General features: G+C 47.6%; 1 protein-coding gene across 1 annotated transcript in view; it reads left to right on the plus strand.

Moving 5' to 3' along the window:
- Positions 1–7585: 7585 nt before the first annotated feature.
- The window catches only part of ALPK3 (alpha kinase 3), a 45007-nt gene continuing 27840 nt past the window's right edge, over positions 7586–24752 (plus strand). The window contains exons 1-2 of the mRNA XM_054713193.1: positions 7586–7743; positions 15843–15964. Coding sequence (XP_054569168.1) covers positions 7601–7743; positions 15843–15964 — 265 coding nt within the window. The 5' untranslated portion in view covers positions 7586–7600. The remainder of the gene's footprint in view (positions 7744–15842; positions 15965–24752) is intronic.

A 24752-nucleotide genomic window follows, 5' to 3' on the forward strand; every position in this document is an offset into this window, starting at 1 on the left:
GGTGGGCTCTTGTATTCCTCTTCAGGTGAGCCTGGCCCCACCCTGCTCTCCCCGAGGGTCTTTCCAGACACCCCTCATGTCCCATGGCTGCAGGAGAGCTGTGTCCCCACTGTCCACGGGGTCCTCTGGACTCTGGAGCTGTGATTAGGACCCTGGGAGCCTGGGACTTGCTGACTCTCTAGAGAGCGTCTGAAGGCGTGAGGGAAGGTCTTAATGCCGGTCAAGAGTCACCTTCAAGGTCTACCCTGGGCTAGTGGCATTGGCTTTAGGGCCAATTGAAATTTTCTGGGCACCTCCATCTCTCCTCCAATTGGATTTTCATCCTAAAAGAACCCTTTACTGGAGGGAGGAATTCTGTCATGTCCTTGCAGTGTCCAAGAGGCCTGGACACTGGCCTCTGCCACTGCCACTGCCACAGGGAACTCGGTTGTGACAGACTTGGAATTAGATATTCCAGGCTGGGCTGCCTTTTCACTGACGGCAGAGTTAGGTCCTGACCCAGCACAAGGAACAGGAGGTGTGGGGGGTGTCCTCTGACCTCTGACCCACGGGGTTGCTGCCGTCCTGCTGGGTGGGATGTGGGACTGCCTGACAGGATCTAGCACAGCAAAGGGAAGTGAGTGCTGGCTGAGTTCTTAGAGATGATCTTTCAAGGGAGGTATTGAATATCAGTTATACATTACTAAGTTAGATAAACACGCGCGACCTTTTCACAGTTGAAAACAGAAATCGTTTTCTTCCTCTGTCAAATGCCACGTTTTCAGTGGAAACGCTAATGGCGCTGGGAAAGGTTGGTGCTTGCCTCCGCTTCAGAGAGACTCCACAGTTTAGTGATTGCTATAACCAGCTCTGGACAAAGCCCCTCACTGCACCGGCCCCACCCCTTCAAAACAGAGGTAGTCGTTCCCATCCAACTTGCTTCTCCGGCTTTTGTGAGATGATGAGTGTGAAAGCATTTTTACGAAACACGAGATAAAAGTGAGGGATTCTTTGTTTTAAAAAAAATATTTGTATTGATTTCCAAGAGGGATAGAAATAGAAACATCAATGGTGAGAATCATTGATTGGCTGCCTCCTGCATGCCCTCCACCGGGGACCAAGCCCACAATCCGGGCATGTGCCCTGACCAGGAATCGAACCATGATTCACAGGTCAATGCTCAACCACTGAGCTACACCAGCCGGGCAAAAGTGAGGGATTCTTACTGTGACTTCAGAGCACCCCGCCTGCCATTCACACCTGGACGCCAATGGTCAGTTATGACCAAGCTGGGACACCTCTCCCTTATGTAGTAATCCCGATGACAAGAGCACTTTTAAGCCCTGCGCCCGTGCCCCAGCATGTCGCTAACTACTTTCTGGTGATTCTCGTAGTCCTCACGATGATCGATCTCGCGGTTATGCTTCATTTCGAGAGGAGAAAACCGGCGCAGAGAGGTTCAGCAAGTGGCCGGGCCACCTGTATGCAGCGAGGGTGCTGAGTCAGGCTTGTCTGGTGTCTTGAGTCCGTGGTGTCAACCACTGTGCTGCCTCCGTGACCTGCTGCTTTGGCCGGAGGCCAGCCTGTCGGGTTTGCAGCCATCCAGACGTCCACACGCCTCCCTCCCCTGCGGGTGGAGTGCCAGGTTCTCTTTGGAGTCGATCTGGGCCCCGTCACCCCAGGGCGAGCCCTGCACATCACCATTGCTTGTGACAAAAGCACAGGCAGTGTCTTTATGACCTTTGATTCTCATAGGGATTTAACTTGCCATTTGAAGACCGTCCTTCTGGGGAGGGGGGGGGGGCGGGGGGGTCCGTCCCGGAGAAGGCTGCCGAGCCCTCGTAGGGAACCTGGTTCCCTCAGGGTCCAGTACCTTTTGATCTTTTCTTCTTCAAGGTGTCTTTAATGGTTGTGCTATCGTTTTTATCAGAAAAGTCTTGCCGTAAGAAGCACTTACCTGCACATTAGCTGGAGTGCTCTCCTGATGAAGTGAAACAGATAAAATCCCCACCCTCCTAGAAACTACAATTTAACACATGCCGAGGCTTGACAAATGACTAGTATTTATTTTCCAACTGCTTTATCTCTGTGAAATGATATGCTGAGTGACTATAAAGCTCGTTGAGTGTGGTAGAGAGAACTGTTCCCTTCACTTAGGTAAACAGTCTGGGTTTTGAAAACTTAACACTTGTGGCTCAGCAAGTCCAACACACTTAGCCTCCCCCACCCCCGCCTGCCCTTTCACCTCTGCGTATTCAGCACTGAGCACACCTTCTTTTACTTGTTTTTAAAATGTTTGTGTGTTTTGAAAAATTACTGCATATACATGGTAAGACATTCAAACAATACAAAAGAGTATACAATGGAAAAAAAAAACGTAAGCTTCCTAATGGAGGCCAGCTTTCAGTTCCCTATTCCCTCTCCGGAGTTAATTGCTGTTATCTATATCTTGTGTATCCTTTCTGAGCAATTCTATGAATTTACAACTTTATAAATATGTATATTTATATATCTATTTTTAATACAAATGGTAGCATTCTACACGAAGTGTTCTGAAGCTTGCTTTTTTTCAGTTATATAATGGAGAGTGTTCCAAATTCATCCTGTGGGTCAGTCTAATATTTTAAACGTCCCTAGCACAGGTCCTTGCATTCAGTAGTGGTTCAAAGAGTGTTTGAGTAAGTGAATGAATGAATGCTTGAGTGGAAAAATCAGATTTTCTCAGGGTCTGATCTGAGCAAGACAGGATCTTCTAGATTCTAGAACATGCCCCCTCCAACCCCGCCCCCCCCCCCCCCCCCAGCCTTCTCTAAGAGAATCAGGTCATGTTGACCTTTTCTATCATCTGACAGAAGCCTTAGGAACTGGGGGTATGGGCCCCAGGTCCCAAGTATGGGATTTCTTTGAGGTCTTTATTAAAACTTGAGTTTTCCTTTGGAAAATGATATAGAATGATTAGAAGAAATAAAAAAAAAACATGCACATTTATAATCCCATCTTACCTTTGCAGTTGTTTTTATTTTGTATATCACCTTTCAATCCTTGTGCAGTTAATAGCTAACTTTATGGTATAATTATGATAATGTCAGTGCTTAACAGAACATTTCTACATGACAAACATTCTTCTTACATTCATTTTCTTATTTAGCCTTACGAGGATTCTATGAGACAAATGCTACTTTTATTTCTTGGCGGTTCAGAGTGGTTGAGTAATTTCCCTAAAACCAAGGAGTGAGGAAAGGGGCAGAGCTGGGATTCACTCAGGTGTGAATGAATTCCATTTACTGCACTGCCCTGGATTTTGTACCCTGCTTTTTTACACTTAACATTATGTCTGGACATTTCTATGTTTCTCCATAGTCTTTTTTTTTTTTTAGTTTATTGATTTTTTTACAGAGAGGAAGGGAGAGGGACAGAGAGCTAGAAACATCGATGAGAGAGAAACATTGATCAGCTGCCCCCTGCACATTCCCCAATGGGTATGTGCCTGCAGCCAAGGTACATGCCCTTGACCAGAATTGAACCTGGGACCTTTGAGTCTGCAGGCTGATGCTCTATCCACTGAGCCAAAGCAGTCAGGGCTCTCCATAGTCTTTTAATCACCATATTCAATAATTGTAATAATTTTCAAATCAATGTAATGTACTTACCCACTTCCAGTCCCACTTTATCACTACAGGGAATGGAGCTGAGCATATAGCTTTTTCTGCAGAAGTATTTCCTCGGTATTTATCCCTATTTTTGAAAATTTATTTATTTATTTTTAAAATATATTTTTATTGATTTCAAAGAGGAAGGGAGAGGGAGAGATAGAAACATCAATGATGAGAGAGAATCATTGATTGGCTGCCTCCTGCATGCCCCCTACTGGGGATCGAGCCCACAACCTGGGCATGTGCCTTTGACTGGAATCGAACCCAGGACCCTTCAGTCCGCAGGCTGACGCTCTATCCACTGAGCCAAACCAGCTAGGGCTATTATATATATATATAATATATATATATTTTATATTACACACACACACACACTATTATATATATATATATTTTATTATTATTTTTTGTGTGGTGGTTATATATATTTCCTTTTGTTTTTCATATCCCTATTTCTCTTAAATAAACTCACTAGCAGTGTGACAGAATGATGAAATCAGAAGCTAGGTTCCAGTCTGGGCTCTGTAACTCAGTCATTTGATCTCTCTTGGCCTCAGTTCTTGCATCTGTCAAACAGGGAAGAGGGGGTGAAATTTTTGGGAACCTTGAGTCTGGCTAGATTTTATCTTCTTGTATATGTTTATGGCAAAATAGGGGACATCTCAAAGGCAAGAACTCTTACTGAATTTCTTTTGTCTTATATTTTTATTTATTGGTCTAGATATATCCCCAAATGGAAAAGATCCCTCCTACTCTGCCCCTCCCCGCAAGGCAGTATCATTTTTAATTTGTACTTATTTATATTTCAATTTTCATTAGATGTATGCTTCTTCAAATAGTTTGAACTCTTTTATGAACACCTATTTCTTTTGGCTTTTCCAAGTTTGAACTGTTTACTTGATAATTCCCAAACATCTTCAAATCCTTCTGTTACTCAGATCTCTGTTAAGTAGGGACCTAGGTCCAGATGAAGCATGTCAAGCTCACGGCCTGCGGGCCGCATGCCTCGTTTATTTGGCCCGTGTTAGCCTTTGAGTTTGACATGCTTGATCCAGATGAATTCTTGAGCTAGTTCAGTGGGTCATGCCTTACGGCCTTTTAAAATGCCTTTTTAAAAAAAAAAAAAAAAAAGAACATATTTATTATTTGCAAACGGAATTTTTAGTGCACAAATACTAACAAATCAACACATGTGTCACTGATTGGAGAATGAAGCAAAAGGATATGATAAAGTCATGTAAGTCACTTCTCACCGGGAAAAGCCCCCATCCTGTGGCTCAGCAGCACCATCTCGTTTTATGGGGGGGCGTGGTGTTACATCTATACAGATGTAGACAGATCGTCCAAAATCGACCAGGTGTTCTAAAGCTTAACCCTTTGCACTCGCTTGCTTTTTTCTCGATTCCTTTATTCTACTCGGGATTTAATTTTTTAAATACCCCAGATTTTACAAAGCGCGGCAGTAGAATAAAAAACTGGAGTTTCTTTTCATACAAACTTATTTATTTGGATTTTTTTATATTTCAAATTATTGATACATTCAAAGAGTAATTTGCACTCGACATCCGAGTGCAAAAGGTTAATCCCGTAGCCTTTGCCTCTCTTTTCCTCGAAAATGGGGATAGTTGGTTTTGCCTTTGATGTGTGAAGAGCGGGATTAAGCTGCTCGAGAAAGCTGGCTTTCATGAAACTGGGAAGCTCCTCTGTTTCTAGGCCTCCCCTTTCGATAGCCCAGGGCCCACTGTACACACTTCCTGTTTCCATCCGGGGGTTTTCTAGTCCTTAGACTAATTTGCTTGGAGGTTTGCCCTAAGACTCATTGTGCGTAGATGGGAAAGGCTGAATAGGTTTGGTATCTGAGAAGGAGGGTGGGTTCTACTTTCTAAGAAGCTCTTTGCCTAAGAAGAAAGCTTCTTATTTCTACCCTAGACTGGCTCGGAGGAGGGCTTTGAATATGATTTTTTAAAAAATTGATTTCAGCTCTGGATGGTTTGGCTCAATGGATAGAACCTCCGCCTGCGGACTGAAGGGTCCCGGGTTTGATTCCGGCCAAGGGCACATGCCCGGGTTGTGGGCTCTATCCCCCGTGGGGGGCGCGCAGGAGGCAGCCGATCAAGGATTCCCTCTCATCATTGATGTTTCTATCTCTTCCTCTCCCTTCCTCTTTAAAATCAATAAAATATATATTTTTTAAAATTGACTTTCCTGCTGTGTGGTTCAGGGGATAACATAATTAAAATTAAAAGAAAAATTGATTTCAGAGAGGGAAGGAGAGGGAGGAAGATAGAAACATCAATGATGAGAGAGAATCCTTGATCGGCTGCCTCCTGCACGCCCCCCACGGGGGATCGAGCCCACAACCCGGGCATGTGCCCTTGGCCGGAATCAAACCCGGGGCCCTTCAGTCTATAGACGGAGGCTCTATCCAGTGAGCCAAACCAGCTAGGACTGAATATGATTTTTTAAAAATATATATTTTTATTGATTTCAGAGAGGAAGAGAGAGAAACATCAATGATGAGAGAGAATCATGGATCAGTTGCCTCCTGCACGCCCCACACTGGGGATGGAGCCTGCAACCCGGGCAAGTGCCCTGATGGGAATCGAACTGTGACCTCCTGGTTCCTGGATCGATGCTCAACCCCTGAGCCACGCTGGTGGGGCTGGATATGATTTTTAAAAAAATATATATTTTATTGATTTTTTTTACAGAGAGGAAGGGGGAGGGAGAGAGAGTTAGAAACATTGATGGGAGAGAAACATCGATCAGCTGCCTCCTGCACACCCCCTACTGGGGATGTGCCTGCAACCAAGGTACATGCCCTTGACCAGAATCGAACCTGGGACCCCTCAGTCTGCAGGTCGACGCTCTATCCACTGAGCCACACCGGCTTCAGCTGGATATGATTTTTGAATCGGGAAAAGGAGAGGGAGGACAGGTGGGGGCAGGGGGCAGGTGATGGGAAGGAAAAGGGTAGAAAGTTGCAGAGAATCGGCACTCAGAAATTGGCGAATGGGTGTTTTTTTTTTTCTGGGCTTTAGGACTCAGCCCATTTCCCCGTCAGGTGCTGGGAAATGCAGGCTGAAGGGGTGGGAGGAGGAGGGTCAACGACTCCGGAAGTGTTTGCTGAGCCCCTCACCTGTGCTAGGTAATGGAGGGGAGATGTGTAGTCAGAGGACGCGTGGCCTCCTGGGGGGCTGAGGGCGCTGGCAGGTGAGCGGGGTTGTCCCAGGGCTGGACCCACAGCCCCTGCGCCTGGAAGCCCAGCAGCGTCCCGCCCCCTCCCCGCTCTCCTGGCCTCCGGCCTTGCACCCTCCACGCAGCTCCTCGGAACTTCGGCACCTTCCGCTCGTCCAGGCCCGGAGCCCGCGCCTCCACGTCTGCGTCTGCGGAGCTCCACGCCTGCCTGCGGGCCGGCAGCAGGGCAGGCAGGGGGCGGCCGCCGGGGGTCTCTAGAGCGCGCCCCTGCCCCGACGCCGGGCGACCCCGCGGTGGACGTCGGGTGTTGCCGAGGGAGCAGCCTTCGGGGTCTCTAGAGCGCGCCCCTACCCCGACGCCGACGCCGGACGACCCCGCGGGTGGACGTCGGGCTTCGCAGAGGGAGCAGCCGCTGGGGTCTCTAGAGCGCGCCCCTGCCCCGACGCCGGGCGACCCCGCGGTAGACGTCGGGCGTCGCGGAGGGAGCAGCCGCTGAGGGAGCAATCGCCTTCGGGGTCTCTAGAGCGCGCCCCTGCCCTGACGCCGGACGACCCCGCAGTGGACGTCGGACGTTGCCGACGGAGCAGCCGCAGTGGCCCCTCAGGCCGGGCCCGCGCCCCCGCGCCTCAGGGCCGCCGGGGGAGGGACAGCGGCAGGTGACGGCCGCCGGGGCTATAAATAGGGGCGCGCGTCAGCCGCGGGCGGATCGGGCGGCGCGCTGGGCCGGAGGGCGCGCGGGGCCAGGCGGGCGGCGACGGTGGGGCAGCAGCATGGGCTCGCGGAGGGCCCCCAGCCGGGCCTGGGGCGCGGGCGGACGGGCCTGGGCCCGGGGCGACCGCGAGGACGACGGGCCCGTGTGGACTCCCAGCCCCACCAGCCGCAGTTACCTGCTGGGTGTGCGGCCGGAGACCAGGTGAGCGGCGCCCTGCGGGTCGGCGGGCGGTGCGGGAGGGGTAAGATGGGGGGCACTGAGGCCTCGGCAAGGCCCTGGGTGGGTCCCCGGCCCCTGGAGGCCTGAGCCTGGGAGCGGGGGGGCCGGGCCTCAGTGGCCTTCAGGTCCCCTCAGGCTCCTCACGGCCCCTCACAGCCCGTGGGCCTCAGGCCTCACGCTCCTCGAGGCTCCAGAGGAGAAAGGGCTTTTTGGGGGCGATTTCACAGGGGCCCCGAAGGCGATCTTACCACCCCCTGCCTGACTCCCGCCCGTGGCCCCCCGCGCCCCACACTGGCTGCTCGGGCCTCGGATTCCACAGTGAGAGATAAGGAAGCCCGAGCGCCTGAAATTCCTGGGGCTGGAGGGAGGGGAGCGGGGGCTCTTAGCTGGGGCGGGGGTCACCGGAAGGAAAGAAACCAAAGCCCGTGAGGTTCTTCCTATGGGCCCAGGGTTCTAGTCTCCCCGGGATCTTTGTGGGGGGGGGGGGGGGGCGCTAGTGAGGTGAGGGGGTGAGCTGGGATGCTGGTTGGCCCTGTCTGAAGATTGCCCTGCCCAGTTTTGGGGAGCGGGGTGCTAAGGGAGGGGCCGAACTGATGTGCCCTTGACTCCTTTCCGGGGAGTCTCAGAGGTGTGGGTGCTTTGTTTTAGGACCTGTGTGATCCCAGGTGTAGAGACACAGGCAGTGGGAGAAGCAGGCAGGCACTCGGAGGCACGCAGACACACAGGGACACGTGCATTGCCATGGAGATGACCCTTCCTGACCCCTCTGGGCAGCTCAGTGTCCCTCCCACTCCGGAGCATGTTTTCCAGAGGGAATTGTGGAGGTTGGCCCCAGAGCCTGGCTTCGTGGTCGTGCAGAAAACGGCCACTCGGGAGAAAGCTGCCTGGACACCTCTCTTTGTTCTCGGTTCCTGAAACAGCACCAAAATAGGCACCAAGGGCATTTAGGAAATAGTCCCAGGCACTTCCTCGTGAATTGGCTGAGTTCTGTTGACCTTGGAGTTGGAAAAGTTCAAATGTAACCGGAACCTGTTTCTGCATAAAACTCGTCGAATGGTATCACATGTCTGGGGCAGGGCTGAGGGCTTGTGTTAGTGACTGAGTCAGACTGGACACGGCCCCCGGCTGCCAGGAAAAAATGCCCCTTGCTCCTAACTCCCGGCTCTACGGAAAAACTGGCATTCCAGCCTGTGGGGAAGCCGACTGCCTTGTGGGAACCTCACACTTGTCTCACACTTGTCACAGTGACTTATCTGAGCTTTGCCTCCCATGTCTGGCCTGTGTCAATACCCGTGGAACAAGTAGGAGAGAGAAGCAGGGTCTTTCTTGGAGACAGCAGCACTGGAGGGAGGGGGAAAAGGGTGGTTTCAAAACCAGGCAGAATGGGGGGGCGGGGGCAGGGGTCTGGGTTGTTAGGGAAAAGGCTGGAGAGTGGACATCATGCTCACTATCCAGCTGCCCGGCCGAGCAGGAGTCTCCCAGTACACACCTCCCCTCCCCGCAACCCCTGGCCCTGGAGAGGTTTCTAGTCCATAGTCAGCCCAAGGGTATTTCTAATGTCCCCTGGGGTCAGAGATCCAACATATAAATAGTCCCGCCAAACTGTAGGCCCAGCCTCCTAGGGAGTCCAGCCTCTAGAACTTCAGCCCTATCGGCAGGTTAGGCTAGGGTAGGTTAAGAAACTTACAGTGGGATGGATGCAATTACAGCTACCTCATTTCTGAGGGACACTCAGAAGTCCCAGAAGTCCTCACCCCCTCATTTCTTGGAGGCCCTGGTCCAACCAAGTGAGCTCAGAGGAGCAGCAGAACCTATGATGTTTGCTACAGATGACTTTGTAACACCTGTTTTGCTTCGGTCAGGCAGGTTGTCTAGGGCTTTCAGGTCAGGACTTTCCAAGGGTCCTTTATGGCCCCAAATATCTGAAAGCCAGAAGGATGGGAGGCCTCCAGCTTCCATGGCCAGTCCTGGTTCTCTCCAGGCCCAATTCTATTTTTATGAAGAGACATTTCCTTCCTGAGCCCTGAGTTTCCATTCTTTAAAGTTAAAGTGACATTAAGAACTCTTTTAGGCCTTTCTGCCCCAATGCTTGACATCTCTGATTCGGACCCCTCAGAGCCAGTAAACGCGGAGTTCCCTGCCTGTGAGATCCCTGAGCATCAGCAGGGCATAGTCACATCTTCCACCTTCTGAAGACAGGGTGCCTCCATCGCCCGGGATTCCTCCTGATCTGGCTGACATCTATGGGTGGGCCCTAGAGAAAGCAGGACAGTGGGGTGAGGGAGCAGAAACTCCCAACCAGCCCTGGAGAGAGAACCGGGGAGGGTCACTCCCAGCTGAGTGCCTTGCCCACTTGCAGGTGGAAGCTGTGGAACCTGTCATTTTTCTCTGTAATTTAGATGATTCTCTCCCTCTACTTCTCAGGGAAGAAATCCAGACCCAACAAAGGAGAAATCTCTCGATTCTGAGGAGAAAGGCAAAGGAAGTTCATGGTCAGGAAATGATGGAGTTGGCCAGTGCCTTGGAACCATGGGAGATTCCTCCCACGCTGTCTCGAGAGGATTTTTAAAGCTCTGAGTAAAGACAGCTGCATTCTTGCTTTCTTCTTCCCATCTTTTCTGGAGTAGCAGTTCCTTCTGGGAGGCAGGACCTTTCCTGTTTGAAAGATGCACTTCCCTTCTTTCCTCCCCTCCTCTCCCCTTTTTCTGTTTCTTTATTCCATTCAACAGTTGTTGAATACCCACCGTATGCCTAGCACTGTGCTAGGGGCTGTAGAAACCACAAAAAGATCTGGGTTGAAGGCTGGATGGGCAGGATTTAGTTGAGCAGAAGGAAAGAAGAAGGGCTTTCCAAGCGTGGAGGACAAAAGTGAGGGCTAGGAGTCCAGTAATGGATGTGTCATGCCAGTTAGGAACAGGCCTGGTTACAGTAGAACCTGACTAAGTGTTGGAAATCAGAGAACCATGGTTGTAGTGGGGGTGTGAGCAGATCAGGGAGGGCCTTAAGTGCCCAGCCAAGGAGTAGAGACTCAATATAATATATGGTGGGGGGACTGTAGCTTTTTTTTTTTTTTCAGAGGAGGGGTGTGGTATGAGGGGTGAAGGAGAAGGGGGTTGAGGTGGTCATCAGATATAGAGCCATGAGGGTCTAGGTCAGAACACAATAGCTGGAGTAGAGAGAAAGGGAGAAAGAAGGGCCAAGAAGTGTTGATTGACTGAACCTGGTGGTTGAAGGGGAGAGAGGAGTCCAGAATGGCCTGGGTTAGAGCTCCTGAGTTTGGGTGAGTGCTGGTGGTATCCACAAACTCACTGGAGTGGAAGCCAGGTTTTTTGGATAGAGAGGATGAGTTTGGTATTTTGGTTAAAGAGATAGGCTGTCAGTAGAGCTTTCTTGTGGTGAAAGATGTACACCTCGAGTGCCATTGAGCAGACTGGGCTGCTGACAATGAAGGGAGAGCTATTCCCATGGTAGGGACGGCTGTAAGGAGTGAGTGTGGATGGGGTGGCCCCTGAGGTCTCCCCAAGAGCTGTGGGAGATGGTGGTCCTAGACTTCACTGGAGATATTTGTGTTAGGAAGGAGGAGGGAGAGGTAAAAGTTGGCTCATATCGAGTGGGCTGGATCTCCACTATGGGGCAGCCCTAGGTGGGTCCTCCTCACCAGCCAGTGGCCTACACAGCCCCTAGCTAGTGCCCACTCTCAGCTGCCCCGTGGCAGAGGGATGATCAAGGCTCTAGGCATAACGGCCCTTGTGCTGGTCTGACTGAACTGGGTGCCTCCTGGTTCCTGCTGAATTAACTGCTTTGTTTTTTTTTTCCTCATCACTGTCCCAGCTGATTTGCCTTGTGTGGCCTCTTTAACCGAACTTTAACACATTAATGGGTGTTCTCCAAGCCACCTGAATCCTTCCCAGCCTATTAGGGGATTTCTAGGAATGGGGGCTCTTTCCCCTCAAAAGGCTGAGGGTTGAAGCAGGAGCTGCCCCAAGCATGCTGTGCTGCGGGCGGAGAACCATGCCAGGCAGCTCTAAGCCTTTTCTTGGGGGCAGTGACTGAAGTGCCTGGGACACAACTTTCTCAAAGCGCAGCCCTAATGGGCTTCCTTTCTGCCTAACCGTTTCCCCGGACTCTGCTGCATTTAATGAGCTCTTGGTTTCAGATAGACTGGTGTCTGGTGGTGAGGCCACTTGCTAACCGGAACAGGCCAGCTAAGACAGCTGGTCCCTTTTAATAGAAAGGCCTCTGGGCCCTAGATGATGGCTGGTTAATACTTTGCAGACTGTCGATTTCGCCTCCTCCCCTCCTTGCTTTTGTGGCCTAATGATTCCATTTGCTGTTTTTGCTTAGCTTATCAAGCAGCCGGTTGTCTCTCCCCAGCTCTGGAAGGTAAATGCACTTTGCATTACATTTCTCTGACTGCCTTTTTTTCTTGGGTATGGACACTGAGGGGCCCTTGGGTGACTGCTTGTGCACTACTAACCAGGCTGCATGGAATGAGGGGAGGGGTGGAGGGTGGGTGGTGGAGGATGTGAGAGATACTCGCGTGAGCATGGGTTTCACAGGGGCCACACATGATGCTTGCATGGACCATTTGAAAGGGGCGCAGGGACCCAGAAGTAGGCATGGGTTCTGGGATGCCTGCACTAGATTTCTGTGCACTTGGGAGAGGCATCATGGAACCAGAACGGGGAGCCACTAGTCATGTGACCCACTTCTTCATCCTAGGTTTTCATGGTTTTTGTAACCACATATCTAGGTTTGACACTCTCCAAGGAGGTGTAGTTTTCCTCTAACCATGGCTATTGCCTTACATTTTTTTTTCTTCAGTCACTTAAGTCCTCCTGCCACCTCTCATTCTGAATTTCCCTTTCCGTTAGCTCCTCTATACCCCTGCAGACTCTGAACTCTGTGAGGTCAGGGGACACCATGTTAGTGTATTCCTGCATTAGCTTGTTCTCTGAATTGGCTGCAGAGCCAGGGCAGGGCCTGAGCAGGCCATAGATGGGGTTTGCCCACTGAATGACTGCCTTCTGAGCTGGGAACAGCTCTTTACCCCTGACTATTATAATCAGAGTTGGGAGCATTTCCTGCCTATTCCCACCACTTGGACCTTATCCCAGACTGGTAGATTTGGGGAGTTTGCTATAATTTCTTTAAACAGAGAAGGATTTCTAAGTAGCTAACTGGTCTCAATAGCTAATAATGTCTACAGAGGTGATTGGTACCTACCATGTAGGTTTCCTTTGATGGGGAGGACAGTGAGGAACCTGGTTCTGGATGGAAGAAAGGGTATTACAACTAGTTCAAAGTGGAGCATGGTCACTGCTGAAAGAGACCATCATGGAGTTCATTTAAAGCATGGTAAAATAACCACACCTAAGGTCAAAGTTAGGTTCCTTTGAACATTATGTAAACCACTGATTCTGGTTCTCTAGAACAGCAGTCGCCAACCGGTGGTCCACGGACCACTAGTTGTTCGTGAGGTCTGAAAGATTGGTGACTGCTGCTCTAGAGAACACATGATTAGGCTGTGATAACCGTATGAAGTCACAGAGTTGGAAGGACTTATAGGTATCAGGGTGGGAAAAGACCACTTCCAGGTGTGTGGACTTCCTGGCTTTCCAGGGGACTGGAAGCACACTGACTCCATCCCATGTCAGAGTGGTTACGAAGATGGGGACAGAAAGCATGTGACCTTCAGTGGAACATGACAGTGTCTGCAGTTATTGTCCCCTGACATGGATCCAGACCCACTCCCCTGGAGGGCCTCATCCAGGCATGCCCTTCAGCAGTTCCTAAGATTTTCCAATTTAAACATATTTTTTATAATACAGCTTAGGACATAGTGTGGAAAGTGTGGGGAGATGTGTTTTTTCCCCTTCACAAAAAGTAACAACACAAAATGACTACGTGTTGTTGAGTATCTAGCATGAGTGCTTGTCTCTGCACATTTTCTTGAAGCTTGATTTCCATGTTTTCTTTCTTACCCAATAGTTGAAATTATTTTCTTAGACTTGCTCAAGGAGCTTCATCCTAAGAGCCTAAGCTGAATATTACATCCAGGCTCATGTTCATGAGTAAGGTAGGATTCAAACTAAGTAGGGAGGACATAATTAGGAATGTTTGAGTTAGTTGCAAAATCATAGAAATATGATTGCTTTTGGCATGGCAGTTTCCTCTAGAAACTGTTGGTTGGGATTTAGTATTCCCCAGTCAGAAATTGCTGTTAGTACAAGAACAGCAAGAAATGTTTTCAGATGTTACATTTCCGGAGTGTCAGGGAGTTGATAGTCTAGGTCCTGATGGACCCTCTGTTTCTGAGTGGATTAAAGGGAAAGGAAAAGACACTTACTGGACAGAGGAGTTGTAAGTAAGAAGGTTGCAGGGAGTGTCTAACTGTGACCTCACTCAAGTGTTCCGTTATTGAGAGGTCAGGATCCCCTTTCTAGGTGGTCTTTGTGGGGGAGGACTCCTGTCCTCCCCAAAGGTCTGGGCATCTGGATTCCTGTAGAGATGCCATGGCTGCATCCATCAGTCTAGAAGTCTTACTTGATTTTTAGATACTCCTTTTGGGATGCATCCTTTCTCCTCAAACTCAAATCCAGAATGATCTCCACGGAAATGACAAATTGAATGTGAAAGGTATAGGGTTGTAGTTCTTGTTTGCTTGTTCCCACAGACTCTCACTCTGCCTGCTCCTGGTGGAGAGATCATGGGGAGACACGCACTGCCTGTGGGTGACCACCCCCTCCTCTGAGGCACAGAGAAAGGCAGCTTTGAATGATTTGTCTTTTTCATCACAGTGCTTACTGCTTCTCTTCACTTTACCCCTCACAGTCCTCCCTGCTGCTCATAATAGGGTGTGTGAATTTGGAGGGGGAGAAAGGCTGGGCACAGCTTGTGCACCATACAACCTGGCTATGTGGTTACGCTTCACGCCTAGGGACGCATTGAGTCTCTGCTGGCCCATGGAAAGGTCTGGCATGGGGGTTTGCTTCCTGTGCCCAGGAAGGAGAGGACTGTAAATGCTGAACAGTGTTGGTGAGTCTGTGCTGGACTCAGTGAGCCCACACATGCCTCTGAATGCTGGGAGTTGGACTGTCACAGGGAACTAAAAGTCCTGTTTGTAGTTTGGCAGTCCTGCTGGTTGGTCTTGGAGCTGCCAGCCATGTGTTCACTTGAGCATGTGGTCTCCAGGGATGGAGCAGGGGGCCATGGCTGGCTTCCCACGACAGGTCCATAGCTCTGTTTAGGGTCAGAATTCATTTAAGTCTCTCTTTCAATACCCCTAGGAACTTGGGTCTACACCAGTGGTCGGCAAACTGCGGCTCGCGAGCCACATGCAGCTCTTTTGGCCCCTTGAATGTGGCTCTTCCACAAAATATCACTGCCTGGGCGAGTCTATTTTGAAGAAGTGGCGTTAGAAGAAGTTTTTAAAAAAATTTGGCTCTCAAAAGAAATTTCAATCGTCGTACTGTTGATATTTGGCTCTGTTGACTAATGAGTTCGCCGACCACTGGTCTAGACCCCTGGCATTGGCTGGCTTATTCTTTGTCTGCTATGGGTCTGTGCTTGCAAATGCAGGCTTTTTTTTTTTTTCTTCCCTGAACCCAAGCTTTAGAATAGGCTCCTGAGCTCCTAGGACCTATGTATCCTTGAGAATTGGCCAGCTTTTCCCTCTCTGGCATGAGTGGAGGATCTGCTATGCTGAGGTCTCCCTCTCTGAGGCTGCGTCTATACATGCACGAGCTTCTATGGAGGCGAAAGGTGGAGGGTGAAGCAAGGCCCCTAATAAGGATGGGGTGGGACTCCAGGCGGGTGTCTGGCATGCTCAGGAGTCTGGCCTGTGGTCAGAAGGCTTCCTATTATAATGGGTCTGGGTCAGGATTCCCTTTAGCCCTTGGTACCATGGCTGTCCCCACCTGACTAAGAGGCCTAGGCTTCCTTGAAGAAAGACTTAGTTAAGTGCCGGCCATGGCCCCAGGATGACATATGGAAATGGTAAGATTTAAGCTGCCTTGGACAACACCAGGCTGTGGTGTATTGTGGGGAGGCTGCTCTGAATAGTTCTTTGCCTTTCCTAGGAGCACCTTCTGCTCCATCATTGCTCAGCTAACAGAGGAGACCCAGCCAGTATTCGAGACCACACTCAAGTCCCAAGCTGTGTCCAAGGACAGCGACGTCAGGTTCACCTGCATCATCACAGGTAATGAGGCCGTCCACAGGCAGAGTCCAAGGGGGCTGTGGGATGGACGTGGAGGGGGATTGGCCATATGCACACAATTATGTACGTTGACATTTGTTTTCTTAGTTTTCTCTCCAGTTTAATCACCCTATGTGGGCTGGGGTCCCTTTCACCTCCCATTCTGGAACCATATATACACTCTGCCCTTCTTCAAAACCCGTCTTTAGTAAAGGTTCCTCACCTTCAAGCATATACATACACGACTGATGAATCTTAGTTCTAAGGGAAGAGGCAATTCAGTTGAAAGAAGTTTTTGAAACCATCTCTCCCCCACATCCCTTTTTTACAGTTGAGTAGTTTGAAGCTTGCGAGTCCCAAGCCTAGAGACTAATGTACAATGATTCTGACTGTAGACCTTGGAGGCAGACTGTCTGGCTTGGAATGCTGGCTTTCCCCCTTTTCAGTTATGTGATACTGAGTAGGTTACATAACCTCTTAGTGCCTCATCTGCAAAGTGGGGAATGATAATAATATGAACTTCATAGTGTTATTATGAAACGAAATGCATCAATACCTGCAAAGCATTTGGAATAGTATCAGGCATACAGTAAGTACCATATAAGTGTTAGAATAGAAGGCCATTATTATTTGCATTTCACTGAGCTCCCTGGTAGAATCTGAAGCATCAGGTTGGTAAAATAGGAAGCAAAGTGATGTTCCCTAGAAGGGGAGGGTAGAGGAGTGAGAGTACTGGAAAGCTGGACCAGGCATTGCCCCTCCCTCAAACTTCTCAGCAGTCTCCCACTGTACCAACCTGATCCACTTCAGGTCCTGCAGGACTCACCAATAGATGCCTACCCCTCCCAGCTGTGCAGTCAGCAATTCAAGGGTTCTAGGTCAAGGTTCCCTCCACAAGCACATATTTTATTATTATTTAATTTTTAAATTTTTATTGTTGAAAGTATTACATATGTCCCTTTTTTTCGCCCATTGACCCCTTATAGCCTGTCCCCACTTCCTGCCCCAGGCCTGTATCCCCCTATTGTCTGTGTTCGTGGGTTATGCCCATATGCATACAAGTTCTTTGGCTGACCTTTTCCCACCAACCTTTGTCTTCCCTCTGAGATTCTATAGTCTGTTTTGGAATGGCAGTTTCCTCTAGAAACTGTTGGTTGGGATTTAGTATTCCCCAAAGTCAGAAATGGCTGTTAGTACAAGAACAGCAAGAAACGTTTTCAGATGTTATATTTCCTTCTATGTCTCTGGATCTATTTTGTTCAGCAGTTTATTTTGTTCATTAGGTTGCACATATGAGTGCGATCATGTGATACTTGTCTTTTTCTGACTGGCTTATTTCACTTACATAATACTCCCTAGGTTCCTCCATACTTTCTCAAAGGGTAAGAGAGCCTTCCTTTTTATAGGACAAGCACATGTTTTATATCAAGGGCATTGGTGGTTTCCAGCTGTGATATGTCCTGATTCTGGGGGACTTGTCTGCTCCAGCCAGTTCAACCACTTCTCTGGGATTGGGTTCCCCTGGGCAGTTCTCACCCTTACCCAGAACCCTCTGAGCTCCAGTTTGAGAACACTGTCTATTCCAGGGGACACAGAGATGTGCCTGCTTCCCTTACCTTTGTACAGCCTAACATATTTTGTAACGTTTATCTGTTTCATTCGTCATTGAATTCTTACAAAACCCAGTGAAGTAAGTGCTATTATTTTACACAGAAGGAAACTAGAATAGTTTAGGTGATTTGCTAGAGCCTACAAAGCTGGTAAGGAGGAGATACAGCTTTTGCTGCAGCTTCTGATGCTGTTGGCTTATGCCTGCTTCTCCTACCTTACTGTGGCACTAACTGTGGCACTAACTGTTAAATGTGGCTCTCTCACAACTCAGGCTTTTGCATATGATATTTTCCCTATACAAAAAATCCTTAATCCTTCTTTTTGAAGAAAATTAAATTTTATTTTACCAAAACAAAACTTAACACATGCACATTGTTTAATACTTCAAATTATACTAACAGGCATATTATCAAAATATAGTAGTAGTTCACCCCTCCCACCAAACTTACCTTCTTAGAAGCAACTGTTTTCAGCTTTTAGCTTCTTCTTCTGGTGTGCATACATTTCCATAAGACTAAGTAATATGTGAACACTGCTAACTTCTGAGTCTTCAAGTTTGTTTATTTTTTAAATAAATCTTTATTGTTCAGATTATTACAATTGTTCCTCTTTTTCCCCCCATGGCTCCCCTCCACCCGGTTCCCACCCCACCCTCTGCCCTTACCCCCCTACACTGTCCTCATCCATAGGGGTACGATTTTTGTCCAGTCTCTTCCCACACCCCCACAACCCCTTCCTCCCGAAAATTGTCAGTCTACTCCCTTTCTATGCACCTGATTCTATTATATTCACCAGTTTATTCTGTTCATCAGATTTTTTTATTCACTTGATTTTTAGCTTCACTTGTTGATAGATATGTATTTGTTCATAATTTTTATCTTTACCTTTTTTTTTCTTCTTCCTCTTCTTACAGAATACCCTTCAGCATTTCATATAATATTGGTTTGGCGGTGATGAACTCCTTTAGCTTTTTCTTATCTGTGAAGCTCTTTATCTGACCTTCAATTCTGAATGATAGCTTTACTGGGTAGAGTAATCTTGGTTGTAGGTTCTTGCTATTCATCACTTTGAATATTTCTTGCCACTCCCTTCTGGCCTGCATAGTTTCTGTTGAGAAATTAGCTGACATTCGTATGGGTACTCCCTTGTAGGTAACTAACTGTTTTTCTCTTGCTGCTTTTAACATTCTCTCTTTGTCTTTTGCTCTTGGCATTTTAATTATGATGTGTCTTGGTGTGGTCCTCTTTGGATTCCTTTTGTTTGGGGTTCTCTGTGCTTCCTGGACTTGTAAGTCTATTTCTTTCACCAGATAGGGAAAGTTTTCTGTCATTATTTCTTCAAATAGGTTTTCTATATCTTGCTCTCTCTCTTCTTCTGGCACTCCCATAATTCGGATGTTGGTATTCTTGAAGTTGTCCCAGAGGCTTCTTACACTATCTTCATATTTTTGGATTCTTTTTTCTTTTCCAGTTGGGTGTTTTTTGCTTCTTTGTATTTCAAATCTTTGACTTGATTCTTGTGATCCTCTAGTCTGCTGTTAGATCTCTGTATATTATTCTTTATTACAGTCAGTATATGCTTAATTTCTACTTGGTCCTTTTTAATATCCTTGAGGGTCTCACTAAATTTATTGGCAGTTTCTAGAAAATTCTTGAAAAACCTTATAACAGTGGTTTTGAACTCTATATTCAGTAGTTTACTTTCCTCCATTTCTGTCATTTGTGACCTGTTTCTTTGTCTCCGCATTTTGGCTGCTTCCCTGTGTTGATGGAGTGGCTTTGTGTGCTAGGTGTCCTATAGGGCCCAATGGCTCAGCCTCCCCAGTTACCTGAGGTGGACACTCTTGGTGCACCCCTTTGTGGGCTGGGTGTGCAGTCTTGTTGTAGTTAAGCCTTGATTGTTGTTGGCATCACTGGGAGGAATTGACCTCCAGGCCAATTGGCTGTGAGGATCAGTTGTGTCTACGATAGGAGAACATCTGTGCTGGAGACACCCTTATGGGGTAGTAGTACTTGCTTCAGTGGGGCTTTGGTGCTCACTGAGTCTGCCTCCTGAGTGTGTCCCTTATGAATCTGAGGAGTTGTAATCTGGATGGTCCCACTCTGACCACTGGGTACAATGGCTCTTGCATCTCCAAGGAGGTGCAAATTTAGCTCTGCCTGAGGCCACCCAGCAGTAGCTATGGAGAGATCTGCAGATTTCTCTTCTTTGTTTGGGGTTTGGAGGTGCCCAGACGAGGCCCAGCTGTGAAGCAATGCAAGCTGCTGTGGGGCCTTGGGCCTTCTTTGGATGTTCTGGGGCTCTCTGACCCAGCTGCAGTTTGTTAGGTAATTTTAGATCGCAAAGGGCCAGGCCATTCATATGCAAAAGCCTCTGCGCACAGCTGGAGTGGGGTTGTAAATTGGGTGGAGTGGGGGTCTCAGGGAATCAACAGGGCGGAGCAAACAGCAATGGCTGACCTTCAGCCCTGCCCTAAGAGGCCCCCGGGTCTTAGTGTTCCGCGGTAATTGCTGCAAGCACCTCTGAGAAAAAGCCGCCCTCATGTTCCAACCCGATGCCAGACAGTCCAGTTTCTCCCTGTATGAGTCTGGGTCCCCAGAGTCTCTCCCGGAACTGGAGTTCAGAGCAGTCGGGAGCTTGTGTCTCCCTCCCGATTGAAAAAGACAACAGCGTTCTCAGTTGCCAGCCCTTTCCGCGCATGTGCCTCCTCCGTACCTCTGCACTTTACTTCCACACCTCCTCTGAGTCTCAGTGTGCTTTTCTCTTCCCTTCTAGTTGTAGAATTTCCATTCAGCCAGTCTTCCTGTGGTTCTGGATGATGTCCGTCTTGTCTTTTAGTTGTAGTTTTGAAGTGGTTGTGTGAGGCAGCAAGTTCCAGTGTTTATTTATGCCGCCATCTTCATTTCCTCCCTGAGTCTTCAAGTTTAGATGCTATCTCATCTTCCTTTTATGGTAGATGGGGAATTAGCTCTCTTTACCATAATTTTCTCTGCTCCCCCTTATTTTCTCAATATAGTTATATCATAATTTTTGTTTAAATCAATATTTACTGTTTACCTTATTATGCCTATGCAATATTATTCATAATTGACATTGTAGTATGCTATGATTGTATTTCTTATTTTTCCTAAAGTTAGTACTTTCTTTAGTTTTTCACTTAATTAGTTTTTGGTACCTATTACTAATTTTTTTTTTTTACACTTTCTAATAGCCTTTAAAAATTGATTTTAGAGAGTGTAGAAGGGAGGGGGAGAGAGAGAGAGAGACAGACAGACATTGATGTGGATCGGTTGCCTCCCGCATGTGCCCCAACTGGGGATTGAACCCATAACCTAGGTATGTGTCCTGACTGGAAATTGAACCGGCAACTGTCCAGTGCGTGGGACAATGCTCCAACCAACTGAGCAACCCAGCGAGGCCCTAATAGCCTCCTTAATACAATTTTCTGCTAAGTCATTGCCCTCAGTACTCTGTCAGTTACTTCCTTGGAGACATCTCTCTTGCAGATCTCTATTCTTCTGTCTGAACTGGTGGCCTCTTAGGTCTGATCCACTGGTGGCCTATTAGGCCTGGTCCACAGCTCTTCTCCTGGGTCTTCCCTTTGCCTTTCTCCTGGGTTGACTCAGTTTCCTGGGTCTCACATCTTCCCTTTTTTTTTTGTTTATTGTATGGCTTTATTGAACAACATCCTTCAGTAGTTTCAGCAGGTCCTAAAGATGGTACAATAGCAGGAGGCATTGTGATGACCAGATCTCAACCTGTCTTTCCTGTGATTCATTCTGCACCAATATCATTTAGTTGCTTTCTGTGTCCAGTGCATGATTGACATCCTAGGATCTCACTTCACTGTCATCCTGTAGATTCCCTTTATTTCTCTCCTGTAATGGATTTCCTTTGTTTTGTATTCCAGGTTTTTCTTTCTTGATTTACATTTTTGTTTTGGTAGCTTCCTAGGAGGAGTATATGAGAAGTAGATGTCAGACAACTTATGTCTGAAAATGTCTTTTTAGTTACTTTACTCTCGATAGAGAGTTTGGCTGGGTATAGAAGTTGAAATTGAAAATAATTTCCCTTTAGAAATTTGACGAGATTGTTCCATTGCCTTCTTGCTCCTAAGTGTTGCTCTTTGGAGCAGGAGGAGAGTTTGCTTCCTAATTCTTTGCATGAGACCATTTCCCCACACACACACGTACCCCCCTATGGAAGCTTGTAAGAATGTTCTGCTATTTCATAATGATGTATCTTGATATGGGTCTCTTTTCATCCTGGGGCATGCTTGGGCACTTTCAACCTGGAAACTGAATGCCTTCAGTTCTGAGAAACTTGAGATTATTTTGATGTTGATTCTTCCTCCTGTCATGTGGACATCTGCTCCCAAGGACTCATTCTCTTCTTTTCTGGTCCTTTTTTCCCCTTTCTATCTGGTTATCTTTCTGCTCTACTTTCTGGGACATTTCCTCAGTTGTTAACTTTCAACTCTTCTAAAAACTTTTAATTTCTAAAATATCTTTGTAAATCCTTTTGTTGTTGTTTTGTTTTGTTAATCTTCACAGGAGGATATTTTTTCCATTGCTTTTTTAGAGAAAGTCGAAGGGAGGGAGGAAAGGAGAGAGAGAGAGAGAGAGAAACATCAGTATGAGAGAGACATATTGACTGGTTGTTTCCTGCATGGGCCCCAACTGGTGGCGGAGAGTGAACCCACAACTCAGGTACGTGCCCTTGACCGGGAATCGAACCCAAGACCCTTCAGTGCGCAGGCCATCATTCTAACCACTAACCATTTCAGCTGTCCAGGGCTTAAATCCTTTTCTATAGCATCCTGTTCTTTTCATGAATGTAATATCTTCTCTTTATTCTCTGAGACTACTAATGATACTTTTCTAAGAGTTTCCTTCTCCATGTATAGCTTGTGTTTCTTCCGGTTGGCTTTTTAAAAATTTATTTGGGTCCATAATCATCTACTTACAGGCTTTCCTTAGATATCTAGGAGATGACTGGGTGGTAATGATTAAGAGTGGGAGACTAAAAAGCTGATTGGAAGTTTTTAGCAAGTAGGAGGGGCCTGAAAACTTGGGTCTTCTCTGTAGGGTGATTTGGGGGCCACTGTTGGGAATTGCCACTGTGTCTTTAGTTCTTTCCTCTTGGACCAGCAAGATTCCTCAGTGTGTAGTCTCCAGTATCTTGTATAGAGGGTAAAGGTTTTATGGGAAACACACAGATGAAAGGGTTGAGTGGGCTTTCTGTATAAAGCATTTATTTTATATGTATGGTTATTACATTTTTTCCGTTTTCCACACAATAGTCATGCCCTCCGTGGCTTATCCTCAGGGCTAAGTTTTATCTTTCTAGTTATAAATCTCACCTTTGGCCGTGGTGGGGAAGGAGCTGTCACCCAGTGGTACAGAGTGGATAAAGGGACCCAGAGATCTGATTGTTTTTCAAATAACTTTTTACCTTTCCAGCTCCTCCTATAGCCCCAGTCTTAAAGGGACCTGTGGCCAGTTCTTATGCCCTTTGGGGGTTTTCTAGTGTAGGAAGTGTGGTTGTCAGTTTTCCTCATGCTGGGGTAGGGTCAGGCGGTCTTGGGTCTGCTAAGCAGTTTATCCTCATCCATCTGCTTTCCAACTTTCAGTGTTGTACCTATTGCTCTCCTTGACTGTTCTCCCTTACTTGTGGTTTTATATCTTTAAGAAAAAATCTCTTCAGTGTAGTCTTAGCGGTTTGGGGGAGAGAGTGAAAATAGATGGTCTGCTTATTTGGCCTTTTTACCTAAAAGCCTACTACTTCTTTGCCTGGCAAACTCCTTCTCATCTTTTAAGGCCCAGCTCAAATGGCTCATCTCCAGGGGGTCATCTTTAGTATTTGCATTTAGAGCTCTTGCTCTCTCCTCAGTGGCACAGTTTGTTTATACGTCTCTCTCTCCAACGAGACCGTGTGATCTGTGAGGTTAGAGCACACACCTGACACATTGTGCCTCTTGGGAGCAGGCACAAAAAAGGTGCTCAGTATATTTTTGCCCAGTGACCATGCTGTGAACAATATCCCTATCTTTTCCACTTTCCATGTTGCCTATACATTTATTTCAGCTGCAGCTTCGGTGCCTTGGCAACAGCACCTGCTGTGGAGGCCTCTGGCCACTTGAGAGGTGCCGGCCTCAGGGATGGCTTTCCCTTCTCCTTTGGTCCTTCTGTCCTTTGTAGCCATGGACTCTGAGAGCAACGTAGAGATCCCAACATGAGTCTGACTTACAGAATCTTAGGATGTTTTATTGGACACTTCCAATGTCATCAAGGGAGTAAGCTTTTCCCTGCTTCAAGCCCAACCCAAAGGGGCAAACTTGTCTCCCTTCAGTTGCCATGATACCCATGTCTCCTGAGACCGGCTAGGGTTTTCTGTGCAGGAGCCCCTACCGTGCTGAGATCTACACTATCAATAAGGTTGTAAGATTTCCAGGGTTCTGTATCTCTAACCTCCATACCCTTGTCCATTGTTGTATCTAACTCCCTCTTCCCCCTCTCACCTCCACACATACAAACTATCTCAGGTTACCTGGGTTTTATGCAGCAGATTAGGAAAGAATTCTCTATGATCACCATAGTAAAACTGTAAATAAGCCATTTCCAATTAGCAATGAGAAAAGAGAAAATATAGACTGTAGGAGAGGGGGAAGGGTAGTGCAGAAAGATCAGAGAACAAAAGAAACAGGGTTAGAAATGAGCTATCCAAGAGGGGAGATAGACGTGGGTAAAGGGGGGATACATGGTGATGGAAGGAAACTTGACTTGGGGTAGTGAATACACACTACAATATAGATGGTATGTTATAGAATTGTATATCTGAATCCTATATAATTTTATTAATCTCTGTCACCTCAATAAATTCAGTGAAAAATATTGGCTCTCCACATATTGGAAAGGTGGGTGGTGGTGGATGGGTGGATGGCTGAGATTGGTCTGTGTGTGAGACTGGCATGGTAATCCTGGCTCGTTTCCATGGAGACAGTAATCACAGTTGCCTCTCTTCCTCCACCCTGCTGGTAGCACTTTTTGTACTAGGCTGTGATGAGTCAGCCCCTGCCAGGAGCAGGTGATGCTTTCCTGGTGGGTCAGAACCTAGTCCAGGTGAGGGAGAGGCGGCTGTGCTGGTCCCATGTGGGCTGAGCTGTGAGGGATGCCCTTTG

The sequence above is a fragment of the Eptesicus fuscus genome, chromosome 25 (genome assembly GCF_027574615.1).
Source record: "Eptesicus fuscus isolate TK198812 chromosome 25, DD_ASM_mEF_20220401, whole genome shotgun sequence".
NCBI classification, from domain to species: Eukaryota; Metazoa; Chordata; class Mammalia; order Chiroptera; family Vespertilionidae; genus Eptesicus; species Eptesicus fuscus.